Source organism: Scyliorhinus torazame, chromosome 7 (assembly GCF_047496885.1).
Source record: "Scyliorhinus torazame isolate Kashiwa2021f chromosome 7, sScyTor2.1, whole genome shotgun sequence".
NCBI lineage: Eukaryota > Metazoa > Chordata > Chondrichthyes > Carcharhiniformes > Scyliorhinidae > Scyliorhinus > Scyliorhinus torazame.
The window spans coordinates 259287942-259304437 of record NC_092713.1 but is presented as its reverse complement, the minus strand read 5'-3'; the positions used below and the strand labels follow the sequence as shown (position 1 = coordinate 259304437).

Here is a 16496-nt window from a genome sequence, read left to right as displayed (position 1 = left end):
TGAAAAGTTAGCTTCTATCAATGATTAGACCTGTTTTAGGGTTAAAGATGAAGATGCTATAAGGAACATTGAGATGGAATCTGCAAATATAGTAAATCCTGAAGGTCTGTCGCTTAATCAGAATAATTTTGCATTCCTCCTTATTTATTATATTTACTATAGGTTGATGCTGAACTTTTATGTATTCCCTCATCTAGTTTTAAACTATTGACGTGCTGGGAGACACGGTAGCACAGTGGTTAGCATTGTTGCTTCACAGCTCCATGGTTCCAGGTTCGATTCCCGGCTTCGGTCACTGACTGTGCGGAGTCTGCACCTTCTCCCAGTGTCTGCGTGGCTTTTCTCTGGATGCTCCGGTTTCCTCCCACAATCTTAAAATGTGCAGGCTAGGTGGATTGGCCATGCTAAATTGTCCTTCGTGTCCAAAATAAAAGTTAGGTGGGGTTACGGGATCGGGTGGAGGTGTGGGCTTGGGTGCGGTGCTCTTTCCAGGTGCCTGTGCAGACGCGATGGGCCGAATGGCCTCCTTCTGCACTGTAAATTCTATGATTCTATGCTTGTTGGGTTGTGTCTCCATGAATTCCGGTATTTTGCCAAGCGGCCATTGTTCATGGCTTGGATTTTGCGGGTGCAATAGCGGCGAGCGTTGGGATGTTCTATAAAATTTGCTTGGGGGTCACAACCTGCCCATAGAAGGCAATAGAGGGCAGCACAGTAGCATAGTGGTTATCACAATTGCTTCACAGCTCCAGGGTCCCAGGTTCAAGTTCGATTCCCGGCTTGAGTCACTGTCTGTGCAGAGTCTGCACGTTCTCCCAGTGTGTGCATGGGTTTGCTCCGGGTGCACCGGTTTCCTCTCACAGTCCAAAGAGAGTCCACAATCTTAAAATGTGCAGGCTAGGTGGATTGGCCATGCTAAATTGCCCTTGTGTCCAACATTGCCCTTAGTGTTGGGTGGGGTTTTTTGTGTTGTAGTGTTGTGGGCCAGGGTTTAGAGAAGCCCAAAGTGTATCATGGAGTTCACCTGACCCACAACTTTTAATAGATTGTGGTATGGGGAGCACACGGCCCACTCTACAGGTGTGGTACAGCAGAAATGGAAAAGTATTTTTTAAAGCAAAACAATGTTTATTCTATGAACTCCAGTTAATCTTTTTAAAACATACAGTGAACATCTTAGCAACCATCAATTCAAATACAACCCCCAAAGACTACAACACTAAGTAATCCTTAATAACTTCCCAAACAACATCCAGACAAACGAAACACCTTTTTAACAGAAGCACACAGGTTTACATTCACTACTGAGAACATTTATAATTCTGAATTCACCAAATGATCAAGAGATAGTCTTTTGATGGCAGAGAGAACAGCAGTACACCTGCTTGGTCTGGCTTCAGCTCCAACACTGAAAACGAAACTAAAACACACCCTGCGGCCTGCTCAAAAACGAAAGGATAAAGCTGACACAGCCCAGCTCCACCCACTCTCTGACATCACTGCAGTAGCAAACACCCATTTCTTAAAGGTACTCTCACTACAGATATTTATATACACACCCATTTATAAACACCCATTTCTTAAAGGTACTCTCACATGACAATAGGGATAGGGTGGAGTTGTGGGCTTGGGTAGGGTGCTCTTTCCAAGTGCCGGTGCAGACTTGATGGGCCGAATGGCCTCCTTCTGCACTGTAAATTCCATGATCAGTAAGTGATTTTAGAATAATTTATTAAGCAGTTCATTAAGAAGCAATGCTTTAAATATGACACATTAACTAAATGGAGAGGAAAAGCAAATGAGCACGATTTACCAGTTCCAGAGGATGAATGCACAGACAAAGCCAATTTCCGCATCTGGGGACGGCAATCTCTTCTCTGTTCTGTTTCTCTTTTGTCCACTTTCTTCTAACCAAGATGCTAGGAAACTCTTGCTCCCGTTCTTCCTCCATCTGAAGAAGACTAGGCAGCACAGATCACTTCACAGGACTCGTTCTGTCCAAAGTGCCCCCCACAAGCCTGTTTTGATTGATTTACATATGGATCATAAGAATTCCTGTGCTAGAGACATGTCCTTGGCCAGACCTGTGTTTTTCAGACAGCAAACTGCAATGGAAACTTTCTTCATAAGATTTCTATAATATTCAATAAAATTCTGAAGATTTTTAAAAGTTATTATACAACAATCTTTTGCAGATCACCACCATCATCTGAGTCTTTACAATGGTTTCGGGCAGTGGCTTCCAACCTTTTTTAAGTCATGGCACACCTTTACACTGTGAACAATTTGCCTTTATATGGTGCCCTTTATATAGTAAAACATCTCATTCACTGGAACAAGTTCAAACAGAATTGGATGCTTCTTCATAGAATGAAATACTAGAAATATAAACAGAAAATGCTAGAAGCCCTCCGCTGGCCAGATAGAGTCTGTGAAGAACAGTTAACCTTAAATGCTAACTCTGCACCTTTCTCCAGAGATGCTGCCAGACCTGAGTATTTGTAGCATTTCCATAATTTACAGCATCTGCACCATTTTGTTTAACGAGATTTTAGGACAGATGACAAAAAAACCTGATCAAGGAGGAAGGTTTTAAGAAACCTCTTAGAGGGAGGAAAGTGAGGTGGAATGGCAGAAAGTTTTTTGTTGATGCCAGTAGTTGTCAAAAATTCAGATATTTGCATAAATGTCATTACGTGATGTGTGGTCTATTTGATTTGAATAAATCATTCTAAAACTTGCAATCTTGTTTCTTCTTTGGAAACGACAGAATTAGAGAACTTTAAGGACAGTCCGAAAGCTGAGAGCGTAACGTCCTCTCCAACTGGTGGAGCATTTGGAATGTTTTCTACCATCACTAGTGCAGTTCAGAGCACTGTGAGTATGTCTTTTATTCAACTGATAGCCAATGCCCTTTACATGATGGTCAGTGAATTAGTCTTTCCACACCCTACCACATGCCTAATCTTTTCTCCGAACTAAACTGCTCCCACACCTTTAGATTGATATTCATATGCTGCATCAGGATTCTTTCTTCACATTATAAAAGTTCAAAATATATGGATAGTGGTTACCATAGAATCCGTAAGTGTGGTTAGCACTGCTGCCTCACGGTGCCGAGGATCCGGGTCTGATCCCTGCCCCGGGTCACTGTCCATGTGGAGTTTGCACATTCTCCCCGTGTCTGCATGGATCTCACCGCCACAACCAAAAAAAATGTGCAGAGTAGGTGGATTGACCACCCTAAATTACGCCTCAATTGGAAAAAAATAATTGCGTACTCTAAATTTAAAAAAAAAAAGAATTCCTACAGTGCAGAAGGATGCCATTTGGCCCATCGAGTCTGCACCAGCCCTCCGAAAGAACACCCTACGTAGGCCAACTCCTCCACTTTTTCCTTGCAAACCCATAACCCCACATAACCTATACATCTTTGGATACTAAGGGGCAATTTAGCACGGCCAATACACCTAACCTGCACTACTTTGGACTGTGGGAGGAAACCGAAGCACCCGGAGGAACCCCACGCACACACGGGGGAAAAAGTGCAAACTCCACACAGTCACCCAGAATTGAACCTGGTGGTGCTAACCTCACCGTGCCAATTTACTCAAATGTCTAAAAATGTTGGGAGAATTCCTGACATTAATCATTCTAAAACAATGTTGTTACATCATTATACGAACAAGGAACAGGGGTAGCCCATTCAGCCCCTCAGCCCTGCTCCACCATTTAATAAGATCATGACTGATCTGATGGTAACCTCAAATCTGCATCCCACCTAACCCCAATAACCTATCCGCTCTCTCCCCCACCCCACCCATACTTATCAAAATTCTATCCACCTCTGCCTTAAAAATGTTCAAAGACTCAGCATGTGCAGCAGATGCACTGCTCATCGGTGTTCATCCCACCCGTCCAATTATATCATAGGTTTATCTGTTCACAATAGTTCCAAGTAACAATGCAGAGTATGCCTTTAATATAACTTAAAAAGAGCTTAGTTTGGGATTTTTAAAATATAATTTTACAATTTAATATTGGAACTTTTTGGACTGGAATAATTATCAAGAATATATGTTGAAATTTCAGAGTACCAATTTATCTATTGACTAGATAGGTAAATGAACTTCACATTTTGCAGTACAAAGCATCCAAAGTTGAAACCATACTGGTGCTTTCTGATCATTAAGTGTTTAATCAAAACTTTTCTGTATACGTTCATCAGATGCAATATAAATATAGGCGGCAGGGTAGCACAGTGGTTAGCACTGTTCCTTCACAGCGCCAGTGTCCCAGGTTCGAGTCCCAGGTTCGATTCCCAGCTTGGGTCACTGTCTGTGCGGAGTCTGTACGTTCTCCCCGTGTCTGTGTGAGTTTCCTCCGGGCACTCCGGTTTCCTCCCACAAGTCCCAAAAGACTTGCATGTCAGGTGAATTGGATATTCTGAGTTCTCCCTCTGTACCCGAACAGGCACCGGAATGTGGTGACTAGGGACTTTTCACAGTAACTTCATTGCAGTGTTAATGTAAGCCTACTTGTGACAATAATAAAGATTATGTACATCACTTTATTTTCAGGGAAAAACTGTACTAAGTGGTGGTTTGGATGCACTTGAGTTTATTGGGAAAAAGACCATGGATGTTATTGCAGAAGGAGATCCTGGATTCAAGAAGACAAGAGGACTAATGTACAGGACAACCACGTTGTCTCAGGTATTCACTAAACCTTGGCAGTGACTAAAATAAAATCATTGTTTTTTTTCAGTATTGGGACTTGTCACTTGCACGACAATTTTTGATCATCTAAACAAATGTGCAATAACATAACTGATACTGCAATGACATAATGCTATTAATCATATTTGTAGTCGCATAAAACTGCATTTCAGTAATTTATGCTGGGGTATGATTGTTTATGGAATATAGAGCAGACTTGCAGGAATTTAAACTGTCTGATAACTCCCCAACTACCCTTTTTAATACTAAGTAATATGGAAGTATTGGCTAATGTTTAAATTGTAGCTATGTATGTCTACACTTTTGTGGAAATCAACATAGCTATGAAATAAATATGTACTGAAGTTGATTATGTACTGAAATTTACAGTCTACCTTTTTTGGAAAGTAGGTAGTAAAGGAGCTGTTTGAGATTGCGTGGGAATGAGGTGTCATGAGAGGCTGGTGATATAAGTTAGGAGGCTTAGAAGGGTGGTCTAGATCAATGAGATTACAGGTATCCTCCGTTTGTAGCCCATTCTAATAGCACACTTTTGTTTAGCAGGGTTTGCAAATTAGAGACATTCCTCAAATAGAGTTGCCTTGTTTAAGATCAGCCATGATCATATTGAATGGCGGAGTGGGCTCGAGGAGCTGAACTGCCTACTCCTCCTAGTTCTTGTGTATTAGCAGAGTTAGAGTATGTTCAATCCCCTCTCAAAATCAGGCCACTTCTCTCTCCCATACCCTCAGTATGAGGGAGAGGGCGGAATGGGGCAGGAAGCAGCGAGCAGGAGGGTCAGTGAGTGGGAGGATCAGAGAGGGAACTGGCAAGCAGGAGGACCAGGGATGGAAACAGCAAGTTGGCAGGGGGTGGTGAGTGGGAGGAACATGAAATGTGGGAGCAGGAATAGACGGTTTGATCTTTTGAGTCCACTCTGGCATTGGAAAAGATCTTGTCTGAGCTTATTGTGGTTTCAGCTCCATCTTCTTGTCTGCTCCCCATAACCCTTGACTTCCTTGTCAATAAAAAATCTTACCTAATTCAGATCAGGACCAGCGGCGAGTGGGAAATGTGTTATGGGCTAGCGTTTAGAAAACTACAAAGTATACCATGGAGTTCACCTGACCTACAACTGTTTATAGATTTTGGTTATGAGGAGCACATGGGCCGGCCTTTCAGGTGTTATTCAACAGAGGCCTTAAGCACTTAATCAAAAACAAAGTTTATTCTACAAATTCAGTTAACATTTTTATAAACATACAGTAAGCATTTTTATCAACTACAAACATGAATACCCCACGCAGCTACAGTGCTCTATATAAATCCTTATTAGATTTCCCTACTGTTTCAATTTAATAACAACATCCCATAAACCAGAAAACCCTTTTACCAAAACAGTAGGTTTGAATTCCTCCCAGAAAGCAATTATCTCTTTTATCAAGTTATGGAAACAGCTTTTAAAATGCAGAGCGAGAGAGACAAGACAAGACTTCTCTGTCTGAATCCAGCATCCAAATGTAAAAACGAAAGCAAAAAAACTCAAAGCTACAAAACAGCTCCCAGCTGAAAAACGAAAGTAAAACCCAGGGCCACAGCCCAGCTCCACCCACACAATGACATCACTGAAGCCTTGTGATAAGACAAAACATTTCTTAAAAGGATACCCCTATGACAAATGGCAAGCTTGAGGTGGGAAGGATCGATTAGGAGTTAGACCATAAGACCATAAGACATAGGAGCGGAAGTAAGGCCATTCGGCCCATCGAGTCCACTCCACCATTCAATCATGGCTGATTTCAACTCCATTTACCCGCTCTCTCTCCATAGCCCTTAATTCCTCGAATAAGAGTAGAAAGTAGTAGTAAGTTATTAATTGTTAGTGGAGGTTTACCCAGTTTGGATCAAGGCAGCTAATAGGATTTTATAATGTGAAAATTACAGATTGCAAACTCCCTTATTGCATGTTTTCTTATGGGAAAATGGTTTCCATATAGCAGGTATTTTTTTCGGAACACATTAGGAATGCTAAAGAAGGATCTTCTGATATGGGCCGGGTGAGAAATGTTCAGGGCAGAGGGATCCCAAGGCCTTCAGTACAGGACAGCAGTGTCGACGGAAGCAAAGCCATGCCCCCATTTTACAGCACTGGCTGTGGTCAGTTGGGGGTTGGTCATATGGTCTGTCAAAGAGGCATCAGTCGAGTCATCTTCAGAGTTGGGGGTGGTGGTGGTTGGTCGAGTGGTCAGTCTGGGGGGGGGAGCGTGTTGGTAGGGTGCTCAGTCATGGGGTTTGGGGTTGTCAGTTGGTGGGGGGAGTGGTCCATTGGAGGGTTGGGTGGGTTCAGTTCTTTAGTTACCCATCAGTAGAAGTGTTTTTAATTCTTACTTTTCCTGGATAACAATTCTGGTAAGACAACCCAAATCATCCAAAGTCTCTGATTTAAATCGAAGTATTGGATGGTTCCAAGTGCAAAGTAATTGCCCATCGGAAGTTTGAACTTCCTTGGCAATTTCTGTGAGTCCTTGCAGGGTGTACCCCAGCACATCATCTGGAGTATCTCCTGGCTGCAATCCCTCAGGAGATCAAAAATTCTGGGACCTAATATCTTGGTTGTGTGGTGGGAAGTGAGACTGTGCATGGCAATAGGTGAAGGTGGCATTGGTTTGTGGGAGATCTGATATAGTGCTGATGAGTTGGGATTATTGAGGATTGGAGAACTGCTGGGAATATATTTTGAAAAGGACAATACAGAGGAAGGCACTGTGCCTGTATTTGCATCTGCCGCTCAGAAACTAACTATGCTCTTTAATGTGTTTAAAGAAGTTATGTATTGCCCTTCGAAATATTCTCATTATATTTGTCGAACTGATGGCAAATTTAGATCATTTAAATGTTTTTTTTATATGTATATTTCTTCCTAGGGGCGGCACGGTGGTGCAGTGGTTAGCACTGCTGCCTCACGGCGCCGAGGACCCGGGTTCGATCCCGGCTCTCGGTCACTGTCCGTGTGGAGTTTGCACATTCTCCCCGTGTTTGCGTGGGTTTCGCCCCCACAACCCAAAAAGATGTGCAGGGTAGGTGAATTGGCCACACTAAATTGTCCCTTAATTGGAAAAAAAGAATTGGGTACTCTAAACTTTAAAAAAAAAAAATTAATGTATATTTCTTCCTGATTGGTGCTATTATGGTAAATTACTGAATTCCAAGTTTTTTGAGTTAAATTGGTGTTAACGTGTTAAATTGATTATTTTATTCATTCATTTGATCTGGGTATCTGAGCCAGCATTTGTTGCCCAGTCCTAATTACCCTTGAACTGAAGGGCATTTACGAATCAACTACATTGTTGCCACATGTAGGCCAAACCAGGTAAGGATGGCAGAGATCCTTCCCTCAAGGACCTTAGCAAACCAGATGGATTTTTACGACCATCAACAATGGCAATCGTTAAACTTTTAATTCCAGATTTTAATTGAATTCAAATTTCACCACCTGCTGTGGTGGAATTCGAACCTAGAGCATCACTTTGAGCCTCTGCATTACTGGTCCAGTGAGAATACCATTCCTCCACCGCCTCCCCTAAGCAGGTTTGAGAAGAATTTTTATGCCTGCGAGGAACTGGATAGAAACACCCCTAAATCATCATATTTAAAGGCTCCCTAAGTAAATTCCTCTTGTTTGCCTCTTGATCCAAATTAGAACATGGGTAAGATGGAGAAATAACAGTTAATCCTTAAACCACTGTGTGACTCACTTTCTTGCGTGGTGAGGATCTTGAAGTTGATTATGCTTTATTTTCCTCTTGTGTAGGTTCTGCGAGAGGCAAAAGAGAAAGAACAGCAACAAACAGCTGATGAGGTTTCTGTGGATTCAGAAAAGAAGGCTCATTATGGAATGTTGTTTGATGAATTTCAAGGTCTGTCTCATCTGGAAGCTTTGGAGATTCTGTCGAGTGAGAGTGAAGTAAAGGTAAATAAGGAACAAGATAATCCCAACATATATACTGGGCATAATAAATTTACCTTGGCCTGGTCTGTCCTCTATTTATTAATTGGGTATGAATTATCTAAAATTTACATTAGAATGTGGAAATTGATTCTGCTTATCCAATGCTGACATGATTCTTTACCAAGATCTACTCACCATGCATGTATGGACTGTCCATTATATTCTGTAGGTTAAATCAGTACTGAATGCCCTGTCTGGAGAAGATTTGGAAAAATTGAAAGAGGAGTTGGCAGCCATTAAAGAAGCATTTTGTTTGGTTGAATTTGATGACGAGGATGAAGAAGAGAACAAAGGTGAAAAGAAAAATAACTTAAATACCAAAAGCTGCAGATGTTGGAAATCTGAAATAAAAACCGAAAATACAGGAACACTTAGCAGGTCAGGCAGCATCGATGGAGAGGAACAGTGTTAAGTAGATGACCCTCTGATGCTGCCTAACTTGCTGAATATTTCCCCAATTTTCTGTTTTTGTTATTATTCCTCAGTTCTATATATGTTTTTTCAATGTGTTCAACTTATTCAGTTACTGACCAGATGCTCCTGATAATTTCCCTTGCAACTTAAATTAGATTAGAATAACTTCAGTAAGGCAGTAGAATTGGATGATTTCTGTATTTGTTCTGAATAGCCTTTCACTCTTAAATGTCAGTAGTCATTTTAACTTTACATTGCGTTGTAAATAGATTACTTAAATTTCTTTTGAACGTAAATTATAAAAGTATAATTCCTCTTTTACACAAATAAACCAATAATAGAGAAATTGTAGAAGAGACTATTTAAATAATGGCAAAAACTGCAGTGTTGTTTAAGTCAGTGTTGTAGCGCTGACTCCTGAATCTCTTGAAAATTAGTCCTCTTCAAGTACATGCTCCTGGTGCCTTTTGAAAGTTGCGATGTAATCTGTTATTCACCACCCTTTCAGGTAGTGTATTTCAAATATTAACTTTTTTTCCGAGGGTGTTGTTTTCCTTCCTTCCCCTATAATCATAGAATCCCTATGGTGCAGAAGCAGGCCATTCGGCCCATCAAGTGCACCGGCCCTTCGAAAGACCACCCTACCTAGGCCCAATCTCCATCCTATTCCTATAACCCCACCCTAAGGGGTAATTTAGCATGGCCAATCCACCTAACATGTGCAGCTTTTGACTGTGGGAGGAAACCAGAACACCCGGAGGAAACCCACGCAGACACAGGGAGAAAGTGAAAACTCCACATAGACAGTTACCCGAGGTCAGAATCGAACCACTGTGTCACCGTGCAACCTACCTTTTTGTATTATTTTAAATCCATGACTTCTGGTTACTGACATCCTTATTGGAGAAAACAGTTTCTCCCTACTTGCTATATTAAAATCCTTCAATTTTAAATACCTCTAGCAAATTCCTCAATAACTTTCTCTTCCATGGGAAGACAATCCCAACTTCACCAATCTTTTCACACAACTGACATCCCTTGTCCCTGGAATCACCCTATTACATCCCTGTACCCTCTCCAAGGTCTTGACATCTTTACAAAAGTGTGATGACCACAATGCTCCAACTGAAGCCGAACTAATGATTTGTAAAGGTTTCGTAAAATGTTCCTGCTGTTTTTATATTCACTGCCTTATTTACTGCAATAACGTCATCAACTCTCACTGTTACTTCATTAAATAACTCTGAGGTTAGTCAGGTACAATTTACCTTCAATAAATCTGTGCTGACTGTCACTCATTAACTTATACTTCTCCATTAATTTTCTCCTTTACAATGGTCACTAGTGGTTTTCCCATCACTGACGTTAGGCTGGCGAACTGCAGTTACTAGGTTTACTTCTCTCCCCTGGAGTTCTCTGGCACCACTGCATGCCCAAGGAGAATATTCTGGTCTAAGCTTCTTTCATCACCTTGGTTGCCCTCAGGATGTATTCCATTTGGACCTAGCGGCTTGTTAACTCTTGGAGTGTTGCTGCATGCAACCTTAGCATGCTGCTAATGTTTTGAGTCTGGATGACTCAACAAAGAGTCAACTTTGACAAAGTCATTCAGACTCGAAACTTTAGCTCCCTTCTCTCCACAGATGCTGTCAGACCTGCTGCAATTGTCCAGTATTTTCTGTTTTTGTTGTAGACTTAGCATGCAGTTACCTGGTTTTACAGTACTTGTGTGTTTATATCACATCATGGAAATTTGTGAAACCAAATTAATTAAATCAAGTAGTTGTGGGCCAGCAGCAACAAACATTATCTTCAACACTGTTGAAATATTATACAAATCCGACTGGTTGATGACTGTCTTTCAAGAAAGGACCTTCCACCCCATTTGGTCTGGCCAACGTGTGATTTGAGACCTGGTATACATGTCAGGTAAACAGAGGTAGTTTTAAGTGATCCATATATTTACATTGTTAAATATTAGAAATAAGGTATAGTTTTAAGTGGGTTTAATTTAGCGTTGATTTGTAAGAAGGGTAAACCTATAGATTCATGCTAGACAAAGATGTTTGTACATGTGGGTGTTTTGGTTTTAGTTCAAACTGTGTGTTTCTGAGGATTACTGCCTAAAAAGTAACAAAGATGGAAGAAGCATAAAGTTGTTGCATAGGAGCTTGGGGCATCTTTAGGGTAGGAAAGCTTTTGTGATTGTGTTTTTAACTGAAATTATACAAGTTAGTTTTAGAAGGCTAGAGAGGGAACATCCCTCTGTTTTGCTGGAAGAAAAGCCATACCATGGAGTAATGGTTAAGAAAATAAGTGCAGGAAACCAGAATAGCTAGTTAGGGAAACTAGAGAAATGAAGAGCGGTTTCCAGGAAGTCTGAAATTAAAGGGACAAAGAGAACAAGGTGCCTTTGGGAACAAGGTGCTGTTTATGGATGTTAAAGTAGACCTGGAAAAAGAAGAACTGATGAGGTTAGCTACAGGCAAGCCACACATCTGAAACAATCTTAAGATTTGATGTCCTTATTTCCAACGTTTGAAGTAACAATATTCTGTTGGGGACTGCGTATCTGAGTTGGTGTAGAATTATGGATGCATGTTGAAAACCGCGATAAATAAAACCTGAAAGGAGAGGTGGAAAATCTGGTGCTGGATTCCTTGTTAAACGTGGAGCAGAATAGTTGGAAAACCTGAAGTGGATTTTTAATGCAAACAGCTGATGGAAAGCATTGCTTGAAAGAAGATTTTAAAAGTCTTTCTGGGAGCAGAGGTTGGAAACACTCGTGACAATCATCTGGGGGAATTGAGAAGGAGTCCATCGAAGATCGGTTGAGTTGCACCGGCCATTTGGTTTCAGAGTGGGTTGTTATCTTTGAAAACTATATATTTGTGGATCAAAGGAAGGAATAAAGGAGTATTGTGTCATAATCAAACTTTTCATGTTTAATAATTTTTTTTTTCTTGGTGTTCAAACTAATTAGCAGCCCTGTGACTCTGCTCCTCCATGCTTACTAAAAGAGAAGTAAACATTACAATCATTTGAGGCAGGGTTTCATTCTGGAATCTTCCCATCCAGTTGTAATACCAACTGGGATCATAACCATGTGGTCTGAGTCCCTCAATCTTAATGTTATTTAATGGGTTGACTCTTAATGCCCTTGGAACAAATAGGAATGGGCGTTAAACACTGCTTTGCCAGTGTTGCCCTAGAACATTTCTTTTTTTAAAAGTTAGATTTACTCATTTCCACAATTTCTTTGATTGGCCTTGCAGGGAATGATGGGTCTGGATTTGTGAAAGAACTGTCTGAATTATTATCCCAGCTGAATATTACTGCAACGTCTGACAAACTGAGCAAAGTAAGTGCATGTTGATCTGATTGCGTCATCAAAGCCATTTAATTTTTAATCAGGGTACCTTTCATAAGATGCAATTCTTCAAATACTGTGGAGTGATGATGGTGGTAGTGACGATTCAGTAATAACAATATTGCTGGTGTACACAATGGGGTTCTCCGTTTTTGAGATGGTTTTAATCAGTTAACAAAAGGAACTTAACATGTCAGGATTTTCAAGCCAAGTTAGCACATGCTTCCTGGTGCTTTCAATGCAGGGACACTGCTTTGGAGATTAAATGTGCCTTTCTTGCCTATATTGCAGAATTTGCTCATTGCATGTAACTATTTCCGTAACGTGCTGTTAAGGTAGAGTACTTTTAGAAAGCCTGAAGAAGTCCGGGGCCTTGAACTCAAGTTTCAACGTGTTAGAAACTATTAAAATCTGATGGTATATCTAAAATTATCATGCGTCTTGATAAGGTAAATATGGGAGAATATTTATACTGGCTGGGGAGTCACTAACTGGAAGGTAATAATTTAATTTCACTATAATTTTTGTTTTTAAATTTTAGAGTAACAATTATTTTTCTTTTCCAATTAAGGGGCAATTTAGCATGACCAATCCACCTAACCAGCACATCTTTGGGTTGTGGGGATGAAACCCATGCAAACATGGGGAGAATGTGCAAACTCCAGACAGACAGTGACCCAGGGCTGGGATTCGAACCCGGGTCCTCAGTGCAGCAGTCCCAGTGCTAACCACTGCGCCACATGCCGCCCCTAATATCGCTATAATGACAAAGTGTTTAGGAGCTTTTTATGCAGACCATTGTTAGGACTTGGATTGCCTAATCAAATACTGGTAGAAAAATAAATTATTGGGTTTTTTATGTAAAGGAAATGGGCAAAATTTGAAAATAAAGTTTAAAGTGTTGGGGAGACAGAGCTAACATCAGACCCAGTGAGTCAATTAGCCTATTTCCATACTGTTAAATTCTATGAATCTTCTGTTTTTAAACAATCTGTTTTAAATTGCTGTGAAGATGTTAGTATCCCAAATAAAAAATAAAAATCACAAAAATAAAATCAAGAAAATACTGCAAACATTTAACAGACCCTTAAACAGAACCAGTTTTGCAATGTCAGATGTGTTTTTGTTTTGAAATGCGTGTTTTTAAACATCGAGTTGTTTTCTTTAAAAGTCAAGAAACCTTTTTAGCGTGTCCAAGCCATAGTTTTATTCTGCCTATGAGATTATGAAACAAGAAAATACACTGACTCATTGAATGATCCAGGGAATAATCAACACAGTTTTGGTTACATCGGTTTCAAAAGAGAAGAAAACCTCCCCATCTTAGGTGCGAAGCATTCTTGGGTCAGCTGTAATGTACATATATGCCTCTTCCCTGCCTCTATAATTTGCACCACATTCAAACTCTAGAATAGTTATTTTCTACTTTTTTGGCCATGCTGAATAATTAAAGACTTGTATCTGTTTCAGGCCAGACAGCATGCACATGTTTGTTTAATTGAAGTAAATTCTATCTCACCTGTGGAAATAGAAGAGATGTCAGAAGATCCAGAGAAGAAAGGACAAAGTGAAGGATCTTTACTTGAAGACGTGAGCAAAGAGCACACATTTTCAATTGAGGTAATGAAAACGACTTTGAAACTTCTTGAGAGGGCGGCATGGTGGTGCAGTGGTTAGCACTGCTGCTTACAGCGTTGAGGACAAACAAAGAACAAAGATCAAAGAAATGTACAGCACAGGAACAGGCCCTTCGGCCCTCCAAGCCCGTGCCGACCATGCTGCCCGACTAAACTACAATCTTTTACACTTCCTGGGTCCGTATCCTTCTATTCCCATCCTATTCATATATTTGTCAAGATGCCCCTTAAATGTCCCTATCGTCCCTGCTTCCACTACCACCTCCAGTAGCGAGTTCCAGGCACCCACTACCCTCTGCGTAAAAAAACAGTGACCTGGGTTCGATCCCAGCCCCGGGTCACTGTCCGTGTGGAGTTTGCACATTCTCCCCGTGTCTGCATGGGTTTCAACCCCACAACCCAAAGATGTGCAGGTTATGTGGATTGGCCACGCTAAATTGCCCCTTAATTGGAAAAAAATAATTGGGTATTCTAAATTTTAGAAAAAACACTCTTGAGAGCTAGATTTGTCTTGGAGGTTAGTGACCTTAGAAGTTGCTCCCATAATATTACTGGAAAATGTTTAAAACATGAATATGGCATGCCCACAGACACCTATTTTAGCTCTGGTCATATTCTATATTTATTTTACATGAAATAACATCTCTGCTAAAATAGGAGTTAAGGCCATGTTTTAGAAATACCTAAGCCTGCTAGATATTACTAGACATAGGGAACAATTTTAGCCCACATTAGCTGTGTGCAGGATCGCTGACCAGCACGGAAGTCCAAAGAGAATCGGGAAATGTGATTCTCTCCAGAGAGATCAAGGTTCCTGATTTCCTACGCCCCTTGTCGGTAATATCATGAGGTTCACACCCATAAAGGTCGAGAGCCTCATTTTAATATTTTGAATACATTCCAATGTAATTACCCAGACCCATGCTAATGATCACCCCTCACTGAATGTTCAAACCTTGCAGACATAACCTCACCGTCAAGACGTCTACAGCATCCCCTGGGGGAAGAGGGGAATGCCCAGGCAGTGCCCTGGCACTGCTAGGTTGGCACAATGCCATCCTGGCAGTGCCAATCTGCCTCAGGGCAGTGCCAGGGGCAGGCCCTCTGGGGAACCAGATTTGGGGAGGGGTTCCAGTTGTGTGGTGGGAGGGGGAGAGAGCTGAGACTATTGAGGGAGGAATGGGCAGTGAGGGGGAACTGGCAGGCACTGGGGAAGTGGAGAGTGAACAGTTAGGGGGGAACTGGCAGGCACAGGGCAGGGGAGCGGGCTGTGTCGGAGATGTTTGCCGGGGCGGGGGGGAGCGGACCGAGGTGGTGCTTGCAGGCACGGTGGGGAGAGCAGACAGTAAGGGGGGAATACTGACAATACGTTCACAGTCTGAGTGGGTGGCACTGGCGATACTTCCAGTTGGATGTGGGTCAGTTCTGATCAGGGTGCCCTTTTTGGATGCCGCCCCAATCTCTGTGAAGGCAGCCTTGTCAACTCGATTAAACCCTGCTCTGCCAGACTGACAGTATAAACCACGTCCACTGATTTTTTTTTTTTTAACTCCGAGAGGCTCAAGGTCTGGAGTCAGAATTAGACTGCAACTGGAGAGCTACATGCCAGCTTTCTATCTGAGCCTGACACTTTGAAAGAAAGACGGTAAGATTCACCTGTAATGTGTTGTTTGGGTCAGTAGATGGGGCAATGGGCCATTTGATTCCCAATTAGAAGACCATGCCACTGCCTGTTGTTCCAACTCCATTGTCCCAACAAGCAACATTTCTTAAATAATAGCCAAACTGTAACTCCACTTCAAAACTGACAATTGCTTTGAAGTCAAAAGAAAAGAATTTGGAGAGCGCATTCGCAACAGAATCAGGATTGCTTCTCTCAGGTCATATCACTTGATTAGCATATCGTAGAGGGGTAAATAAAAATGTTGCCACAGTCCCAGAGGACCATAGGCTGCTCTCCCCTTTGAGAGCTGACTGGCAATGGTTTAACCTAAGGGTCACCACACCGGCGAGGGGCAAGGTTGAGAAGGCGGGGTCTTCATGAATAACCTCTGCCGCTACAGGAATTGTTAGCATCGCTCAAAATCACGAACCAGCTGTCCATCTAATTGAGTTAACCAACTCCTAAATGTCACGTCAAGACTACAGCCTAGACTGCCTCAGACCTGTTGGCTGCCCTGCTCGCTCAGATGCAAGATAGTCTGTTTCTCTTGCTGTGACTTTGTCAGCTTGGAATATTCTGCAGCTTTGTGTGGGGGGGGGGGGGGGAGGGGGGGGGGGGGGGGGAGAAACATTTCTGAATCTAAGCTCCGCTAACAGCAGACTGTTACCTGCCCGATCGCAGCAAA

At 41.7% G+C, this 16496-nt stretch overlaps 1 protein-coding gene across 1 annotated transcript in view; it reads left to right on the top strand.

The window, feature by feature from the left end:
- The window catches only part of fam114a2 (family with sequence similarity 114 member A2), a 51176-nt gene that overhangs the window by 14024 nt on the left and 20656 nt on the right, over nucleotides 1–16496 (top strand). The window contains exons 5-10 of the mRNA XM_072512344.1: nucleotides 2771–2877; nucleotides 4581–4715; nucleotides 8530–8688; nucleotides 8897–9020; nucleotides 12417–12502; nucleotides 13982–14131. Coding sequence (XP_072368445.1) covers nucleotides 2771–2877; nucleotides 4581–4715; nucleotides 8530–8688; nucleotides 8897–9020; nucleotides 12417–12502; nucleotides 13982–14131 — 761 coding nt within the window. The remainder of the gene's footprint in view (nucleotides 1–2770; nucleotides 2878–4580; nucleotides 4716–8529; nucleotides 8689–8896; nucleotides 9021–12416; nucleotides 12503–13981; nucleotides 14132–16496) is intronic.